The 20,284-nt window shown below is 39.0% G+C and overlaps 2 protein-coding genes across 3 annotated transcripts; one reads left to right on the top strand and one right to left on the bottom strand.

The window, feature by feature from the left end:
* Window positions 1-464: 464 nt before the first annotated feature.
* On the top strand, window positions 465-5,496 carry LOC122022344 (phosphatidylinositol transfer protein 1-like). Of its 2 annotated transcripts, none has more exons than XM_042580307.1 (11): window positions 465-765; window positions 835-986; window positions 1,189-1,219; window positions 1,313-1,461; window positions 2,387-2,475; window positions 2,574-2,581; window positions 2,657-2,728; window positions 2,839-3,006; window positions 3,217-3,312; window positions 4,115-4,237; window positions 5,149-5,496. In XM_042580307.1, the coding sequence occupies exons 2-11, from the start codon at window positions 967-969 to the stop codon at window positions 5,248-5,250; spliced, it is 858 nt and encodes a 285-aa protein (XP_042436241.1). In that variant the 5' UTR covers window positions 465-765; window positions 835-966; the 3' UTR covers window positions 5,251-5,496. The 2 variants fall into 2 exon arrangements, with proteins under 2 accessions (XP_042436241.1, XP_042436240.1); XM_042580306.1 differs by having other exon boundaries at window positions 465-769.
* Window positions 5,497-5,754: 258 nt separating this feature from the next.
* On the bottom strand, window positions 5,755-18,121 carry LOC122023533 (tetraspanin-3-like). The gene is made up of 2 exons (XM_042581673.1): window positions 17,478-18,121; window positions 5,755-6,315 (listed from the first exon to the last, which is right to left on the bottom strand). Exons 1-2 carry the CDS (start codon window positions 18,009-18,011, stop codon window positions 5,968-5,970), a joined length of 882 nt encoding a protein of 293 aa, XP_042437607.1. The 5' UTR covers window positions 18,012-18,121; the 3' UTR covers window positions 5,755-5,967.
* Between the last annotated feature and the right edge of the window lie 2,163 nt (window positions 18,122-20,284).

The following is a 20,284-nucleotide window of genomic DNA, read 5'->3' as shown; positions in this document are numbered from 1 at the left end:
TATCCTACCATTACATTATAACCGCAGGAGCCAACCCAGCACCTACTAAAGGGGTTTCATTTCTAAATCGCTCGCAATGACGGAGATACTATCTAGATGAGTTTTGTCATACTAAGCCAACATCCTGCAAAATATGACCCCGTCGGTTAATATTCATCACCCAACATGGATGATCACGATTTCAACACGTGTACGATATGTTTTTTACACAAAAGATATTCAATCATCATAAATATAAAAAAAAATATTTTTTGAAAAAAAAACATAAAATAAGAAAATAAAACAGTTATCTATTTTCGTCAACAAATATTTAATTTATTTAATGAATATAATAATATGTTGGGTGTTTTGTGCCATCATCTTTCATATTGCTTTGCCGATACGTCTAGTGCAGCAGGGAAAATAAAATGCCGAGGCAAGAATTCTGAATTCTGCGATATCAATTTTGTCCTCTTCCTCTAAGCACGCAAGGCCAGGAGCAAGCGCAAGCGCAAGCGCAAGAGGCAAGAGGAGCCTCGCCAATATAGTATTACTTTTGTTACAGGTCTCGCTGATGTAGGCCGAATCAACGGGCGGACCACGTTAGTAAGTGCGCATGGTATATTGCTCGACTCGTCGCATGTTGGTGATGGTATATCCACACACTTCCGTAAGCGAGGCACCGATCGATGAAAGGTCACAATATATCAGCCCCAAAATTAGCAACTTGGATCCAAAATGGCATTTCTGCTTTCACCACATCTAATGGTCAACTTCATGGGAACCGTAGGTACCTCCCCAGCGTCACTTTTGCCTAAAAATAAAAAACAAAATAAAGCTTCGACCTTTTTCCAGGCCATTCTGTGATGTTGATTCTGCCTGCTATGATCTAGAAGGAGCGGCAGGTTTCGAGTTTGGAGGAAAGGTCGAGCCTTTGCTTCATCTTCCTCCAGTTATTTCTCCAAGGATCGGATTGATTCATCAGCCATGGTTCTGATAAGAGAGTTGTATCCTTCATTGTTAGGTTCTTCTGTAGCCTTGCTCTGTCTCTCTTCTTCTTTTTTTTTTTCCTTCCTTTGAAAAAGGATGATGCATGTGTTTGTGGATGGTTTCCGTCTCTTTTATTTGCTATCGTGAAATAAGGAGTTATGATGCAGAGAATGGCTTTGGTTTTTGATAGTTTGTACTCCTTGACCTTCGATACTTCAGTCGATTTGTTTTGCCCGTGTCATTGGAAGAGGTAAGAGAAAATTTGGTTCTTACATTGCGAAAGAAAGAAAAACATATTTTTAGTTTTGTTTTCGATTGAACACTTGGAATCCATCTCATGTAGTATGAGATCGCTTGTCTGTACACCATCCTCAAGATGGAGCAGCAGAATACTACAAGTAAAGAAGGGGTGGAGATATTGCAGAGCATTCCATTTGAAGATGAACACCTAGGGAAGGGGCAACATACGTCTAAGGTTTATCATCTGGATAGGTAATTGTCGGCCTTGGATAACTCTTGATTCGATTACTCCAAGAAAGCATAAATAAAATCAAAATACTATTATTCAAGATCAATTAGCTATAACTCTAATAAATGGTAAAATGAGAAATATGTTGATATGCTATGAACATATATTTAAAGAAAATTAAGCGAGTTGATTCTATCTGTGTGGAAGGTCTAGAGGGAGACCAAGGAAACAGTTTGTCAACTTAATAATACTGATTTAATTAATTTGATTTCTACTAGTCTTTAGATCTTACATAGAGTCCAACGAGGGTAGGTGACCCCAAATTTTTGGGAGAAACACAGCTTCATGCTAATGATGTAGATAATGATTATGTGATTAGAAACTCCATGTAGGTTTAATATGATGAGAAATTCAGGATATAATGCAACTATCTTCTTCCCATGTAAAAAGGAAACTATATATTTATTTCTTGTTATGGTTATAACCCACTTTGCTGGATATATCTGGCATAATGTTGATAGCTGCAGGCTTATTAACATAGGTTTTCTTGACATTTGGTTTCCATTCTGTACAAATATACAGAAAGGTTTAAACTAAGACTGATTGAGAAGCTAACAAAAGCCTGCACTTATTATTGGCAATCATAACACAGTGTGCTAGGAAAAGTGGACCGCATTAAGCACCGAGTTACATTGATTGCCATGGTAGACATCAGCAAGAACAGGGATCATAGTATTGGTTGATGAACTTTGGCACACTTCATGAGGTTTCCAAATTAATATAGTACTTTCTCAACTCTAGATAGTGAAGATTTTACAACTTATATGCAAAATAAATATTCACTACAAAAATCTAGGGTATAAAATTTGCAATTGAATGCTTCATCCAAGTGGAGTTTACTATCCATCTTCTTCTAAGTATCAAGCTCAAATGAACATAAATGTGCAGCAAAATCCCCCCGTGGCTTAGGACTTTTGCACCAGCTGCCTTGACATTACAAGAAGAATCATGGAGTGCCTTCCCCAAAAGCAAATCAGGTTCATGTGATTCATATGTTGTATGTTTCTGATTAATTTACCCAATTATATACTAACTTTGTTCTCTACTTCCATGATTCCCAACAAACGCACTGTAGTTGTAAAGGTAAAGGATTAATTGTTGCTAATGTATAAACAAAACATGTATATGTGTTGACTTAATCAAATTACTTGTCAACAGTGCTCACGGATCAAACAATGCTCCATGACCATTGAGACCGTTAACAAGGCCGACAATGGTTGCACTGAGAATGTATCAGATTCTCTTGACATCCTCAGTAGAATTTACATAAATTTTTAAAGAACAGTTTGCGGTGCACTATCTTAATTGTTTACCTAAAGTAAATGATAAATGATAAACAGGTTCATGGATTAAGCAAAGAATTGCTATCACAACGAAAAGTGGAAATTATTGATATAGCTGCAGTTTCGTGTAACTATTGGAGTAAGATCATTGGTACTGCAAAATTAGATTTTTCCATGTTCATATCACAAAAGACTCAGCGTGGACCACTGTCAAAAGGATGGCAGGTAATCCTTCGACTATTTGATATGTTTAATGTTTCATCATTGTATTTAAAGGAACTCAAGCATTTCATTTGTCTCATTAATTGTACTAATTTTTCTTCAACGTAGCCTCCAATGAATTATGTATTGGTATATTTTCATATAAGGATTTTGAATATAGCAATCTTTTTATTGTACTATTCCATATGATCAGAACATTTTTTTTATCTGTAGGAAACATGCAATCCAGTAATGACATCCTACAAACTAGTGACCATGGATGCTCCTATTTGGGGCATAGGTGGTCACTTGGAGGAAGCTATGATTGCGGTATGTTCCATGTTTTTTCACTACTGTATAATATTTGTATACAATCATATAAATTATATTCAAAGAAGATTCTGCTTACAAACTTGGTAATATTAACTTTATAAAAACTCGATGGACACTAAGTCATAAATGGATGTAATCTTTATGAATTTAACATTTAATTGTAGATCTAAACTTCATATAGGAAATGTTCTTCCCTTTTTGCTTCAAGAAAATTCAGTGTTGCAAGCCTACCTATCCATGTTGGTAAAAATTGAGAATATTAGTTGACTTCAAATGTAATGCATAGGAAGTGAGAACCTTGTGGAAATTATTACTAGTCACAAGAGGTTTCACATATATCTGTTAAAAGCAAGATGCATCTGTAAGATATTAATTGTAGATTGAAAGAGATCCAAAGCCTTTAACTTATCCATGGTAAGGCTGGAGCCATATATTTCTCAATGAAAAATTGTTGGCATCATCATCTTTAGTTTGGAGAGTAAAGGCACTCCACATGCTAGGTGGACTTAAATACATGCATCTTAGAGAAAGCACATATAAAGTAGTATTTGTGTTCACCAGCAAAATTTTAAGTCCCAAATGCAGCAGAAGGTATATTGATACAAATATAATTGATGAAATCATCTAATCTCAATGTTGAGATGGGAATATTCTGAATATTCTTAATTTCGTTGATGAATGCAGTATGCTACATGACCACAAGATTGAGTTAATTGTTGATATATTATTTCCTTATCTTAATTCTTCTGAGACAGGCTTTTCTATTATTTAAGATGTTTGTTAATCTGGTTCTACTCAGAGTGAGAAGGCACTACTTTCAGAATTCCACAAACTTTGTTTTGCTTGGATTGATGAGTGGTTTGGGATGACTATGGGACAAATCATGGAGATGGAGAAACAAAACAATTTGCTGCTCCAGAAGGTTAGTTGCTTATTATTTACATGGAATTATGTATGGATATGCAATGTTTCCCTATAAGGAGTAGTGTCTAGCGTATTTGACAAGTAGACTTTTTTGGTGGTTTTAATTTCTTCATATATTTTTGTATATAATAAAGTCATCGATGTTTCCCTCATTGTGAAAATGTTTCTTTAACATCTTAACTTCGTGGAGTTAATGTTCACCAAATCAGATAGTTTACATGGCATTCAAGCACAGGTCATTAATCATCCCTGTCCTGACCTTTTCCCTATTATATTCTTGTTTGGTCAGAAAATCAGATAGTTAACATGGCATTCAAGCACAAGTATACTTTGTTCTTAAGTCAACGATTTGAGCTTATTCTAATTTGATTGTTAGTGGATATTAAGCCGTAATATAAAATTTCCTTTCAAGAAAAGCTTATAACTTGTAATGTTTATCAACCTTTATGTCATGCCAGTATTTTCTGTCCATCAAAATGCCATAAAAGATGTTCAATTAGTTTCTTTCCCCCACTTTATCGCTCCTATCATATGTGATTGTAAATCCAACAAATTCTAAAGATGTTTAATTATTTTTTTCGTCCTGTTTACTCTTCTTTGTACAGAACTAAATCTTCTACTTTCCTATTGAAAAAGTTCAACTTATTGATGATCAAACCTTTAGAAGATCATCAGAGATTTATTATATTGTTGTTCAATTTTCCCATCAACCTTTTTTGAAAAGACAACAAGAATTTCTTGCTTCTAAAGAAACTCAAGTTTCCCATCAAACCTTTAGAAGATAATCAGAAATTATTCTCCAGTTTTTGGAGAATAACTTCTTCGACCACATTACTTTTTTTTTATTTGTGTTCATCATGCATATGCATGACAGCCTCTAGTTGATCTGTATTTGCTTGCCTGGTTCAGACATTCCAAAAGTCTTTTAGCACAAGCAAGCAAGATGCCCAAACGAAAAGCAAGCATGAAACACAGAAAATTGTTGATGTTTCAAGCATTGTACCAGTCTGAAAAATATAATTTCAAGATCATGATGCTGAAATTGCAAGCTTGGTGGTTCTGGTTGATAAGAATTTAGCTGCAGCAATTGATGCATGGGCTTGGAACTGCTGGTTTTAGAAGCTTTAGCCCGACTCATTTGAAAATATATATTAACAATTTGGTTATCGAAATTATTCATAAACAAACAGCAATATTGTATGATTCTTTCAAGTTGATGTATGATTCTTTCAAGTTGATATCTGCAATAGTCACCAATTCCTGTGGTTTAAAAACGCCATGCGCATGGCTCTGGCTTAGTAAATATAACTATTTAATTGAACATATGAGAAATATGGCAATTGAAAAGATATGACATTCAAAAAAAAATATTGATGTGACACTTTACAGCAGATTTTGTTTTAAACAAATGTCTTACTTCTCATAACTAGCACAATTGGAAATAACTGAAGTTTAAGAGATTAGCATGTATCTCTATCGACTAGCCAGTAACAAAGACAACATTCACAGCCGAGGTAGACAGACTCACTCTCATTTCTTAAATCATAGAGTACATAAACCATAAGTTATACAAACAGCAGAAACATTAGTTACACTCAAATTGCAAGCTTTCTTCTTCTTCTTTTCTCTCTCCCCTTCTCTCCTTTAGTCACCAAAACCAACAAAGATGCAAGCATCAACTTTCTTTGCTTCTATCATAAAGAAAAGCTTCAATCTCCATCTTTCTGCCTAAAGATGGAACCTACTTGGCCTTGATTTACTAACCCTGCTCTCTCCAAAGGGCTCATCATTGTCTATTCTCTTTGCATTTCTGAATGCTGCACAGGCAATGACATACACGATCACAAGGATTACAAGCACAACAATGTTGATTACAGAGGCTTTCCTCCAGCTATGCCTGATGCTAGCAAGAACCCCAGCCTTGCACGAATCACACTGGTAGCACAGCCACTGCTGATTGGGGTTGTTCCACCGGTTGCAGTCAAAGTCATTCGCTGAGGACGTAGGCTGTCCAACCCAATTGGTCTCATTCACATATGTAAAGCCACATGAAGTTGGAGGCTTACAGCAGCCCGACTGCAACATCAAGAACCAACATGATTGAGCAAACAAAAGGTTTCAGGGAAGTTATACACAAATATCATACCACTTGTGCACACAATCAACCACTAGTGATATTTGTAATTTAAGTGAAACAAGTTTAACCCAGTGGTCCTATTTCTTTTGGTCCACAACAAATAAAATAAGGAACAAAGAAATGCAAGTTATTCTGGCCGTCATGAAAATAGAGTCCCTCTTAGTTATGCCATTTAAAGATTTAAAACAGGGGACCAATCTCCTAGATGTTTGATTAGATTCTCTATTATCCATTCAATAAAGGGGTGTTTGGCAGGATGGAATGGAATAATAATGACTAATGTATCTGCACAAAGCGCATTGAGAAGGCTGAACAAACCTATACAAGTATCCCATATGTGTATGGATTCAAGAATTCATCATGTGATTTCGCAAAATGGGGACACAAGGATATCAAAAGAAAGTATGGGCATACAACGGTTCTCAAATATACAACTATTAATGAATAAAGTATATGTAGAAAATAATGTGGATGATATTATATTAGAAAATTTAAATTGAATATAATGTTTGTAGTACATAATGTATGCAATTTATATAATCTGTATAGTGTATGGGCAATTTGATAAGGCCTAAATGTTTTATGGGGAAGACTTTCTGAAAATTTCCCATATATCTGATGTTTAAAGTCTAAAGGGCATCTGAAAAGGCCTAAAAGTTTAAAGTATCCCAATTTTTTAACCTAATTGACTGATTCATTCTCTCATTCACTCGATGTGAATCCCTCATTTCACTAATGCAGTCATGCCTAATTGAACAATTGCACAATCTCCTTCCTCTTCCTTTCATAGTGACACGAGCAAGACAACTCCTTGCACAACCGTCAAAGTCGATATCTGATATGGCGTGTAATGTAGGGCCCCCAAGGTTGGTGCCAAAGTTAAGGAAGTCGGTTGATGTGGCGGTCAAAGTCAAAGAGACATCAACGTTCGGGGCCAGCACGGTCATATGTCTGGATTGGGTGTTCTATCCAATTGGACTTCTAGTCCGATCGGATCCTGAGCCCTTCAAGATTGATGAAATCCCGATCTATATAAGTGCCCTTCAGAACCGAGTCCGCTTGATCACTCGAGGTGGGGCTAGCACAGTCACACCCATCGTCCAAGTATCCTAGCCGATCGGGCTTATGATCTTATCGGATGTGCTAGGATACGACCGACCGAATTCTGTAGCCGAGTGAAGAGACCAAGTCTATAAATACCCCGGGTTAATTTTGATGTGGTCAACAAAGTCAAGTTAGGTCCTGCTATGTTTAATGCCTTGTGTCTAAGTGTGCAAGGACTTAGAAACACAAGAAGTCTAGCGGAAAATGCAGTGAACGAGAAGGATGACACGGAAAGTAAGTTGATGGGTTCAGTGCATCCGAGAGACGAGAAACTACGGAAGAGTATACTGGCGGACGAAAAGGACGCGCGCAACACTTTCGAGGGACAAGAAGTAGAAGCAGAAGACTACTCGAGGAGAGAAGGCCGGAGTTAAGTTTGGGTGAGCTCAACTCTGGATGGCCGAAGAATCACCCAAGCGACCGGAGCAGAAGCCGGACAAGTCAATGTGAAGTTGACTTGTCCAGGTGCCTGGACCAAGTTCGGGCGGCCGGACTCCAAGTGCCCGGGCCGCCCTAGGTCAGCACAAGGTGCCTCTTCGAGCCGTTGCCACATGGATAGGTCTTGGGTCCACATCAGCAACACTCCAAACGCCCGAACTAGTCCAAGCGCCTAGGCAGGGATAAAGTTTTATCTCTAAGTCGTTGTGAAGCTCATAAACTTGCACCGCTGGAGATGCCTAGATCGAGTCCAGGCGCCCAGAAGTGCCACGTCATCAAAATGGCTATTTCGACCAATGGGCTATAAATATAGAGTCATGGTCCTAAGAGTTCAATACAACACTATTTTTACAAACTCTGTTCTTTCATTTGTAATTCTGTCTTTTCGGTTTTGCACTGTCAACGTTATAAGAGGCTACTCCGCCTTCGTCAAAGGAGATATGTTGAGTGGAGCTTTCACTACTTTGGATTAACAACCTCCCCGATTGCAAACAAAAAAATTTAAATTTGAATTTCAGGGCAATTCACCCCCCTCTTGTCGGCCGCACCGGGATCAACAATTAGTATCAGAGTCCAGACCGCTGTAGAAGGACTAACCGCCTACTAAAGCAAGGAGACGATGGTCGAACCATCTACCCACCAAAGTTCGGGGGAGTTCGCACTTTGGAAACGCCAGATGGAGGTATTTTTTAAAACCGATTTCGAAATTCTTTTAGTAATCAAATAGGACTTTGTAGTACCCAAAGATTAACAAGGAGAAGAAAAAGAATAATATCTTTGGACCAAGAAGGAGCAAAATAACTTCGTAGCCAACAGTAGAGCGGAATTCTACCTACTACGTGTGCTACCACCTCAAAAAGTCAACAGGAATCGGTGCCTACGGATCAGTAAAAGAATTCTGGGAGAAGTTCTTGGAGTTTCACGAAGGGACCTCAGAGGCCAAACTTGCAAGACGGAACCTACTCTGAAATCAAGCAACCTCCGAATGGAAAAGGAAGAATCGGTAGCTTATGTACACACAAGAATCAAGGAGTTGATTACCGAACTCATAAATCTCGGAGAAATGGTAACAAACCGAGACTCACTAACTATGCACTAAATGCTTTCCCAAGAACACCCAAGTGAACATCCATAGTAGATTCTTTCTACATCTCCAAGGACCTTAAGATAAGTACTTTAGAGAATCTATTTTCAACTTTTGAACTTCACGAGTCGAGATGTGCAGGTTTAAGAAATAAAGAAGAAAAGACAGCTCAAAACCTAGCACTGAAAGCTAACCAGAAAGACGAACCAGATTCCAACATATCACTCGACGAAGACGAAGTAACTTTTATGGTAAGGAAGTTTTCAAAATTTTTTAAATCTAATAACTTTGGTAAGAAACAGGCAACGAAACTTCTTTGAGGCAAAAGGAAAATCAAATGCTACAATTGCAATGAAGGTCACGTAAAAGACAACGGCTCAAAAATGAAGAAAAAGACAAAAGAGAACGATAAAGGGTCAAATAAAACCAAACACAAGAACCTCAGAGCAACGTGGGACGAGTCGTCATCCGAGTCTGAGCTGGAAGCGTATGCCTAACTAACACTAATAGCAGATCACCATAAAGATGACGATAGTCAACGAAGGAGAAGACACTTCAAAAGAAAGCAGCAATGAAGGAGGAGCGTTGAATAATGAGATCGACTCGATAAAAGAGGTGCGTTCTCTACCTCCTAATAAATTTTATAAATTTATCAAAATGTTTTCTAGAAGTTCATGTAAACTAGAAACAAAATTGCATAATTAAAAAACAAGAATTTAGAATTAAGAATTACCTTAGCAAAATCATGTCTATGAGAAGATTTCGATAAATAGAAGGTTGAAAATGAAAAGTTGAAGGATTAAATAAAAAAATTGAAAAAGAATCATTCAGGTTCAAATGTTCAAACTTTTAGAAATTTTCAAAAGTTTAACTGGTATTTTAGATATCACTAATGTCAAATTGCAAAAGTATCACGAAAACATATTCCTAAAAAATATCTTGTTAATCCAGTGGTAGGAACCTATATAGATTAAATTTTCTTTAATTTAATTGATTTGCTAGGTTAGAATTTCTTTACTTAAAAAATATTTTTTCGTGCAAACTTTTTGTTAGAGTTTTCAGTTCAAAATTCTTATAATGATAAAACAGTAAATATTCTATTAGAATAAAAATTTTAGAAATTTTAAGACTATCAATGAATTTCCTATGAATTTTTTTACCAAAAAATAATTTTTAATATTAAAAATTCTTGAAAATTGAATTTTGAAAATTTTAATTTTTCTATATATATATATTCAATCTTACATACTCAGAAAAATTAACAAAATTTTTTGAGATCAAAATCTATTTTAAATCTTACATACTCAGAAAAATTAACAAAATTTTTTTAGATCAAAATCTATTTTAATATTTTTTATAGAAAAATACATGTTTCTGTATAAAAAGAATTATTTCTATTAAAATAAATTTATCTTATTTTGTGAAAAAATTTATCCTAATCCGAATACTTTTAGTTAACGTTGATAAAAATTTTCGAAAATTAAAAATATTTTTATTATTATTTTTGATAAATGTTGTTTTTAAATTTTAGAAATTCGAATATTTGAAAACTAATTCTTGTAATTTTTTTTTACCTTGATCTTTCAATCACTCTTGGTAAAATTTTCAGATTTTTTCTACTTACCCTTATTTTTTTATGTGATCAAAGGGAAAAGAAATTTAGGGGCTTACGGGGAGATAATTGTAATATTTTACTTGTATTTAATTGCAATATTTTACTTGTACTTGATTGCAATAATATTTTATATTTTGGTTAATCCTAACTTAACTTAGGTTAATGCACATCAAAAAGAGAGAGATTGTAAGTATCCCGAGTTAGTTTTGATATAGTCAACTAAGTCAAGTTAGGTTCTATTAGCCTTGTGTCTATATGTGCAGGGACTTAGAAACACATGAAGTCAAGCGGAAGACACAGCGAACGAGAAGAATGACACGAGAAGCAAGTCGATGGGCTCGGTGTATTGGAAGGACGAGAAGCTGCAGAAGAATATATCAGTAGAAGAGAAGGACACGTGCAACGCTTCCGAGGGACCAAAAGTTGGAGTCGAAGACTGCTCACAAAGAGAAAGCCAGAGTTAGGTTCGGGTGAGCTCAACTCTGGATGGTTGGAGAATCACCCAAGCCACCAGAGTAAAAACCAGACAAGTCAACACAAAGTTAACTTGTTTAGGCGCATGGACCAAGTCTAGGCGCTTGGACTGCCCTGGCGCTCGGATGAGTCCGAGCGCTCGGACTGCCCAGGCGCTCGGATGAGTCCGAGCGCCCGGACTGCCTTGGGTCAGCGCAAGGCGCCTCTTCGAGCCATTGCAGCGTCTATAGGTCTTGGGTCCACGTCATCAACACTCTAGGCGCCCGAACCAGTCCAATTGCCCGGTCAGGGATAAATTTTTATCTCTAAGCCGTTGCAAAGCTAATAAACTTGCACTGCTAGGGCGCCCAGATTAAGTCTAAGTGCCCGGAAGTGCCATGTCATTAAAACGGCTATTTCAACTAGTGAGTTATAAATAGAGTTCTGGTCTTAGAAATTCAATACAACACTAAGTTTATGAACTATGTGTTTTTATTTGTAATTCTTTCTTTTTAGTTATACGTTGTCAACATTATAAAAGGCTACTTTGCCTTCGTCAAAAGGAGATCTGTTGAGTGGAGCTTTTATTGCCTTGGATTAACAACCTCCCTGGTTGTAAACCAAAAAGTTTGAATATGAATTTCAAGGCAATTCCCCCCCCCCCCCCCCCCTCTCCTACCGACCGCGCTGGACCAATAAAGTCCTCGAGAGGGACATCATTCCTTAGCCGATCTGACCCTGTTCGCAAATAAAGTCCGATCAGACAATAGGGGGGGCTCGATCGGCCTGCCAACAAAGCATATCAGGGGTCCATCAACCCAACGACCTAATATTCTTTTTTGGCGTATTGCATAACAGTTGCCAGAGAAATAGAGGAATATTCCCCGTGCATTCTTTACGAGGAAAGCTTCTATTTTGCAAATCACATAAGCGGTGAGTCTATTTTTTGGAAAGTGTTTAGAATGGTCAGTACTTTTTTGGCAATGCCTTGAGATTCGTGCACAGAGGAAATGTAACACTATAAAATGGGATCTCCACCTAAAGGCGCAGGTATGCGAGATTACGTATTCAGAGTCCATTGTTCGTCACTACTGTTCCTTGCATTCTTTTTCCCGAGATAATTTGTCTGACTTGAGCTTCGGAATACTTGCGCTGGGACCCCTCCCTAGCCCAGTTACTGACGTTTTTTCCTCTTCTTTCTGTTTTGGACATGCAGGAGTGCTTAACATCATTTTCTTCTAGCTCTCTTCTCATGCTCAACACCAGATCCGTTTGCCCAGCGCACCATTTGCACGTTAAACACGCCGTTAGCTTTACTTTGAGTTCTGCGGCCAAATCAGCTCCTATTTAAGTGGTGGCCTCCGGTCGGCTGGGATGGATCTGCATCTCCTCCTCTTCATAAACTAGTGTCGGGGCGCTTCATGGATGGCGTTAACTTTCACTCACTGAGTCTTCTGAGTCACACGAGCTTCAGTCTTGATCACATCTACGTAGCACTTGCGTGCTACCAGCTGGTCACCTTCACTTCTCCCACCGAGTCATCGACCGGGAACCTGATCTTTTGATAAAAAGTGGAGACAACAACTCGAAGTTCATTCAACACCAGTCGACCCAAAATCACGTTGTAAGTTGAGGGCGCGTCCACCACAATGAAGGTTGATCAACGAGTCCTTATCAGGGGCTCCTCCCTAGAGAGATAGTCAATCGAATTTGTTCGATCGACTGCACTTCGTTGCTAGTGAATCCGTATAAGGGGCATTGTCATGGGTTGGAGCTCACTCTTCTCTATCTGTAGCTGCTCGAACGCCTTTTCGAATATGATGTTGACAGAATTTCCTATGCCAACAAAAGTCTAGTGGATGTTGTAATTGGCTATAACAACCTTGATGATTAAGGCATCATCATAGGGCACATCTATCCCCTTCAAGTTCTTGGGGCCGAAACTGATCCCTGCCCCTGTGACTACTCTCAGCTACACCTGATTCCATGAATCTCTAATCGACGGGCATGTGACTTTTTGACCCGATTAGAATCTCCGTCAGTTGAGTCGCCCGCTATCATACCTATATCTCCTCAAGCGGCATTGTAGCAATTTTCTTCTTCTCGGGTTGGTTGGCACAATGACTCGACAGGTAACTTGAGCCGAGGCTCGATTATTTCATTGCTGGGGCCGCTGTTGGTTCCAATCGACATTCCCATGGACTCTCCCAGCGGTCCACTAGATCGTTGCTAACATTGATTGTTGGGAGATGGCAAACGCTGGTGAAACCTTGGTTGACTACTTGGTGCATCTCTTGGTTACATTGGTAACAGTCTTCAGTGTTGTCGGTTCCCAATTGGCGGTAAGTGCAAAATGGCGGAGTCCATCGACGTGGCTTGGGGAATCGCGTCCACTCGACTTCTATGTGTTGGACTGCGTTCGGCCTCTGCTTGTGGGGATGTGAGGGATCGAGGTCCTTTGTGTAGCAGTGGAGGGGGAGGGGCTCAGTGCTCAAAGGCAGAGATGAGAGCAGGCACGACAACCTCCTTTTTCCGAGCGGACTATGCCTCCTCTACATTGATGTACTTGGTCGCTCTCCCAAGCAGATGGTTGAAGTCTCTAGGGGGCTTCTTGATTAGAGACCGGAAGAAATCCTCATCGGTGAGCTTTTGGGAGAAGGTACTCATTAGAATCTCTGGGGTGGCTGAAGGGACGTCCATGGCCATTTAGTTGAACCTTTTAATATATGCCCTCAACACCTCCTTGGGCCCTTGATTAAGGGAAAATAGACTCAATGTGGTCTTGTAGTAGTGACGATTACTGGCGAAGTGAAGGAATGCTTTATGGAAATTCTTAGAGCAACAAATGGGCTCGGCTAGTAGTCGGTTGAACCATCTTTGTACCAATCTGGAGAGGGTGGTAAGGAACACTCGGCACTTGACGCTATCCATGTATTAATGGAGGATAGTGATATTCTTAAATTTGAGTAAATGGTCCTCTAGGTCAGTTGTTCCTCCGTACTCTCTGATCGATAAGGGTCGAAAGTGGCTTGACAATTTATCCTCCAATATTTCCTAGGAGAACGACATACTCACTCGCTCGAGGTAGCTACTGTCCATTAGAACTTTCCCCTTCCTAACCTCCCAAGCGGATGCATTTCCAGAAGATGATCCTTGGAGCCTTTTCGCTCGGCCTATATCCTCGAAAGGAGTGTCGAACAATGCCTAGTAATACGCGACTGGAAAAGAAGGCACGGGCAGAAGGTTGATCGGCTGCACAGGTGCTTGCATGAAGCTAATCGGGGTAGGAGGAGTCGGTTGGAACCTAGTCGGCCTTTCCACTTGAGTCCCTTGCTCAATATGAGGGCATGCCATCGATGCAACCGAGTCATTCAGCAAAGGACACCCGACTGCTGCTTGTTGTTGTTGCATCAATTTCTGCTCTCGAACGGTTATTAGCAACTCCAAATCTTCTTATGACAAAGTAACTGTAGTGAATCGTCCAACCTCTTCCATCTTCATGTCTCAGATACAGGCAAAGTTCCCATAGACGACATCAAATTTGATCCTATCTAAAATCGGGGACGATGGTGCACTGGGTAAAGGGCTTTGATGTTGATCGTGAGAAGACTGTGAGTTGGAAGAAAATGACGTCAAGTGATCCTGCGTGTCCAAAACAAAAAGTAGAGGAAAAAACGCTAGCAACCGGACCAGGGAGGGTTCCCGGCATAGGCACTACAACGCTCAAGTCAGACAAATGGTCTCGAAAAAAAAATGTAGGGATCAGTAGTAAAGAACAATGGACTCCGAATGTGTAATCTCGCGTACCTGCACCTTTAGGTAAAGACCCCCTTTTATAGTGTTATCTTTCCTTTATGCATGAATCTCAAAGCATTGCCAAAAAAAGACCGGCCATTTTGAACACTTTTCAAAAATGGACTTACCACTTCTGTGATTTGCAGAATAGAAGCTTCCCTCATAAAGAATGCACAGGGAATATTCCTCTATTTCTCTAACAACTATTACACAACACGCCAAAAATGAATATTAGGTTGTTGGGTTGATGACCACTGATATACTTTGTTGGTAGGCTGACCAAGCCCCCCTATCGTCCGATCGGACTTCATTTGCGGACGGGGCCGGATCAGCTAAGGAATGATGTTCCTCTCGAGAACTCGACCTCTTCACTCGGCTACTGAATCTGGTCGGATCGTATGCCTAGCACATCTGATTGAACCATAAGCCTGATCGGCTAGAATACTTGGCCGATGGGTGCAACCGTGCTAACCGCGCCCCGAGTGACCAAGCGGACTCGGCTCTAAAGGGCACTTATATAGATCGGATTTTCATCAATCTTGAGGGGATCGGGATTCAATCTGACAAGAGGTCCGATCCGAAAGAACACCCAATCCAGACATGTGACCATGTTGTCTCTGAATGTTGACCTCTCCTTAACTTTGACTGCCACATCAGCCGACTTCCTTGACTTTGGCCCCAACCTCGGGGGCCCCACATTACACGCCATATAAATATCCATTTACCTCCCACATGAAGCAAGCCTTCAAGTAGGTAAGATTCCTTTACGTCTTTCTTCTCCCGCTTGCTATTGTAGATGAGTCCACCTGCTGGAACTCATTTTCATATTCAAAATCATGTTGCACCATGTCTACATAGATAGTGTAGGAATACCTACTGAGACCAAGGAACAGATCACATGAATGAGTTAAATTGATAATAAGAATTATGTCAACCGAATAGGTCAAACATAGAATGAACCTTTCTGATAGTTATTCTATTTCATTAATACAACCAAACAAAGAACCAGCATCACCCAAAATGTTTTAATTGATTAGGAAGGGGGAAAAGTGAAGAAGGTTGATAACTAACAAATTGCCTAAGCTAAACAATTTTTCTATGATGTGTTGTTCACTACATTTCTTTCTAATATTTAAGAGATCAATATATATAAACCATCCAACCATTCGATAATTTTCTCTTGCGTGGTGTCCCACATCAGGAAAAGGACAATTGGATTTCTAAATCATGCGCCCATGTTGGTTGTCCTTTTTTATTGTTGGGGCAGAGAGAAAAGCATAGAAAAAGACCTCTCCGGAGAGGTTGTTGTCATATATACTTCCGCTCTAGTGCTTGAAGACTTATCTACCTCCACATTTAATTAAAGATCTAAGATGTAACCCTCTATTTACTTCTGTAGATGTTTATGTTGTTAAGACTTTGACATGATTCCTCAACTTTATTTACAAGTCACTATACATATGCATAAACAGTTGTTGTACTGGAATCTGAAACTGTAATAGAGCAAACCAAACAAAAAAGACAAATAAACATGTGCTCTGGACCTCTAATGAGAACCACAAACTTCACTCTTCCTGATAATATCTTTTAGTTTTCCTTTTTTTTCATATAGCCAATGGGTGACGAATTTAGTGGACCACAAAGAGGGAATTTTTTTTGTTTTTTTGTTTTTCCTTTTATCATCGATAAAAAAAAATGAATAAGGAAATTAGTGAAAGAGCTCTAACGATATGTTTACTTGAGTGGAAAAGAAAGTAAGGGAAAAGGGGAGAGAAAGGGAGGGAAAAACAGTTAAAATACCTTATTTGCTTGGAAGGAATTAATGGGAGGAAGAGAAAGCATCATATGTCCATCCTGGGAATTGCCTTGTGTTTGAAGGAGGGGAAAAAAAATAATAATGATAATAATAAGCAAACGAATATGTTACATCTTTATTTTATGATTACCACATTTTTATGCCATTGATTATAAATTTTTCGAATAGCCATCTCTCCCTTTCAATTTCTTTTGTGCAGGTAGTCAATTATTATTAGGTAACTGATTACTTAAAATTTTAAATAGTTTGGCATCCATGTTGATTAATTACTTTTAAATTTTGAATTTTTTATTTCACAATAATGATAAGTTTTTCTTTTACTGGGTTGTGCTTAATTACGGTTGATTATGTTTCAAAGCGGCAGTTAAATTATTCAAACTGTTTGGTTCATAGAGCACGGCAAAGTGGAATGGATGTGAAGGAGATGGGACTAAAATAGAGTAGCAGGCTTAAACCAAAAAATAAAAAATAAAAATAAAAAAGCAGACTGGTAAAAAAATTGTAAAAGAATTTTTCATCTTGATTTTTTTTTTTATTTCATACATCGTTCTGCACAGTGCTCTTCACAATCCAAATGCTTTCTCCATTGAAAGTAATCAATTATGATAAAAGCGAAATTGCAGCAAAGTTAACATCAAAAAGCAGATTTTGTAGTAAATAACAAAGCTAAATCTATATAAATCCAAAATTCAGGGATCCCTAGAAACCTAATCTTTCATTAAAAAGATGCCTAATTCTTGTTTGGAGTAGAAAATTTTCCTAAAAGAAGCAATGAAAGAAGGCAAATATGACTGACCTCGATTGGGGAAAGCTGTCTGCGGTAGAACATCTCCGCCGGCTCTGGTTGGGGCAAGCCCGTTATGGAATTGCGGACGTACCTGGCCAACTTAGGGCATACGCGGCTGTCGCGGATGCAAACCCTAATCCTGGCCCAGTAGCCGGGGTCGGAGACGCGGTCCTTGAGCCATCCGGAGTAGTCGCTGAGCTGGTACTCGAGGTAGGCCCGATCCATGACGACCTGGCCGTGGCCGCGGTCGGTGACGGCGTAGGCGAAGACGATGAAGCAGAGGAGCCCGAGGATGACGAAGAGCATGACGAAGAGGTAGACGCGGAGGAGCCAGGCGAGGCGGTAGCAGGCGCCGGCGAATCCGACGAGGGAGACGACCATGATGGCGACGCCGATGATGATGATGGGCCACTGGAGGAACCGGAGGCAGTCGGTGTTGTTGGCCCTGACGCTCAGCCATATGCCGCCGCCGAGGATGGGGATCGACACCAGGAACGTCACGAAGTTGATGGCCCCGATCAGGGCGTTGCTACTGCGCAACATCTCCTCCTCAAATCTTCTTCTTCAACGGTGAAGTGTTCTTCTGTTGCTTCTTTTCTGCAACTTCTTGCAAGAAAAGGAGTGTACATATAGACGACGACTAGCGGTAGATGAGTAGTGATTTATTAATAGCGTTAATCGCCAGGTAATGTGAAGATTAGTGTGACCATGAAACAGTGAGGAAGTGAGTTAGAAAGTGCCAAGTGGTTGGCTGTGGAATTTGATTACTTTGAGCTGATGAAGAAAAGTGTTTACAGAAGTCAATGACAAATGGCACTTAAGTAATGTATTTTTTTTAGCTGATTATTGTATTTTTTTTATCATAAATGTATTTATTTTGGATGCTGAATGTCAGTCATCAAAATCAGTTGAATTGTCGAATTTGTGTTCATAGTTAGTTTTGCCTCTTTGTTCACAATTCATTGTGTTCATAGTGGTTTGAATGGTTCAGCTACTTTTTCTGCAGGCTATGTTGCTGAAACTTTGCTTTAGTTACTGGAGTTGCTGAAGCAGATTTCTGATTTGTTTTCTGGAAACATTCAGGAACTGGATATCGTTGTTGAATTAAGACTAGCATATTACTAGTGAGCTGCTGCTATGACAGTTGAGATTTGGGAAGTTGCAGAAACTAGACGGTAACCAGGTTCATTACAGTTTCAGCATAACAGGTTCAGAACATGTCCATGGAGGTGAATAACAGGTTTACATAAGTTTCAGCATAACAGGTTCAGAATTACTGATGAGATTTTCAATAGCATAACTGATTTCAACTAGTATCATAGACAGTTTGGATAGTAAAATAACATCACTTGTTTCAAGTTGAATCACTGATTTAACACTGGATTTAGACTGCTAAAACAGAGTTTCAGCATATCATGTTCATAACAGGTTCAACGTTAGTTTCAAACAGCATCACAGGATGTATGGGTAATAAAATGGCATGATTAGTTTCAAATCGCATCACCGAATTAACACTGGATTAGACCACTATAGACAGTTTGGCAAAATGTAACATGGCCGAGATAGCAAATATGACAAAATCAAGCCAAATGGACCCCTGATTTAGATAAGATTTATTTACCAACAGATACAAGATTTATTGAAAGTTTGAGAACAAAAAACACACTGACAATATCCAAATTGGAGTTGGATTGAAGGACTCAGATTAAGATGACAGTTATGATAACTTCTAGCCTTCTTCATGTCTTCAATCAGGGACGGATCTAAATTAGAGTTGGAGTGGATTTGAACCTAACAAATCAATTGAACGCAAATGCTAGGATTGAAAAGATGTGGTTCACCTAGTGGAGGTCGATTCACCTTCACAAGGGTTCATAACTTGATTCAATTTGGAGAGGGTTCATAATTAAAAGACCGGTTCAATTTAAAAACCGGTTTGATTCAATTTGAGAGCCAATCAGTTGATCTTGAATTGGATTGATTCAATAGCTTTTTACCAAACCATGTAGATAAGTTTTCAAAATTATCAAATCACATACCCTAATTTCAAAATTACCAAATCACGTACCCACTTCCATTTTTGCTCCTGTTATTGTTGTTGGTTTCGTGCGGCCGGCAAGAGAGGGTGAATTGCTGGCAGAAACAAAACAATTCCTTTTCTCGTTGTTTGGACTTTGATTAGTAAGCACAATTAATTTAAATAAAAATAAACTAAACAGTTAAAATAAAGAAGAGGCAGGGAATTACTTGGTTACAACCTAGGTGGTTGTTAATCCAAGGATTTGAAAATGCTCCATTAAAGAAACTCTTTTGTTGAAGGCGGAGTAGAGACGTTGACAACTCATAAGAAAGACTAGGAAGTGATTACAAGACTTGTTGTTAATTGTTGTTAAATTTCTAACTCCAAGGATCTTTTTATATCCCTTGGAAAAACCTATCCATTGCTCGGAGACGCCTCCAAGAAGGTCTAAGGCGTCCCCAACAAGATAAGTTTTATCCGCTGAAGATAAAACTTTATCTTCAGCTAACGGCTATTGAAAGCGCCCTCAAGTGGCTGGAAGACGTCTTCGTACTGTTCATACGAGGCGCATTCCAAGCCATTGGAGACGCCTTCTATGAAGTAGATCGGCCTTTCATAACGTATTGAAAGCGCCTTCCATATTCTTGAAGGCGTCTCCAACAGCTCCTGTCAGACTTTAAAGTTAACTTTGGAGTTGACTTTTTTTCATGCTGGTGATACTCTAGCCATCCGGAGTTGAGCTCACCCAAACCTAACTCCGACCATCTCCTTGAACAGACTTCCACTAGCTTCTAAT

The sequence above is a fragment of the Zingiber officinale genome, chromosome 9B (assembly GCF_018446385.1).
Source record: "Zingiber officinale cultivar Zhangliang chromosome 9B, Zo_v1.1, whole genome shotgun sequence".
Taxonomy (NCBI): Eukaryota; Viridiplantae; Streptophyta; class Magnoliopsida; order Zingiberales; family Zingiberaceae; genus Zingiber; species Zingiber officinale.
This window is presented reverse-complemented; position numbering and strand designations above follow the sequence as displayed.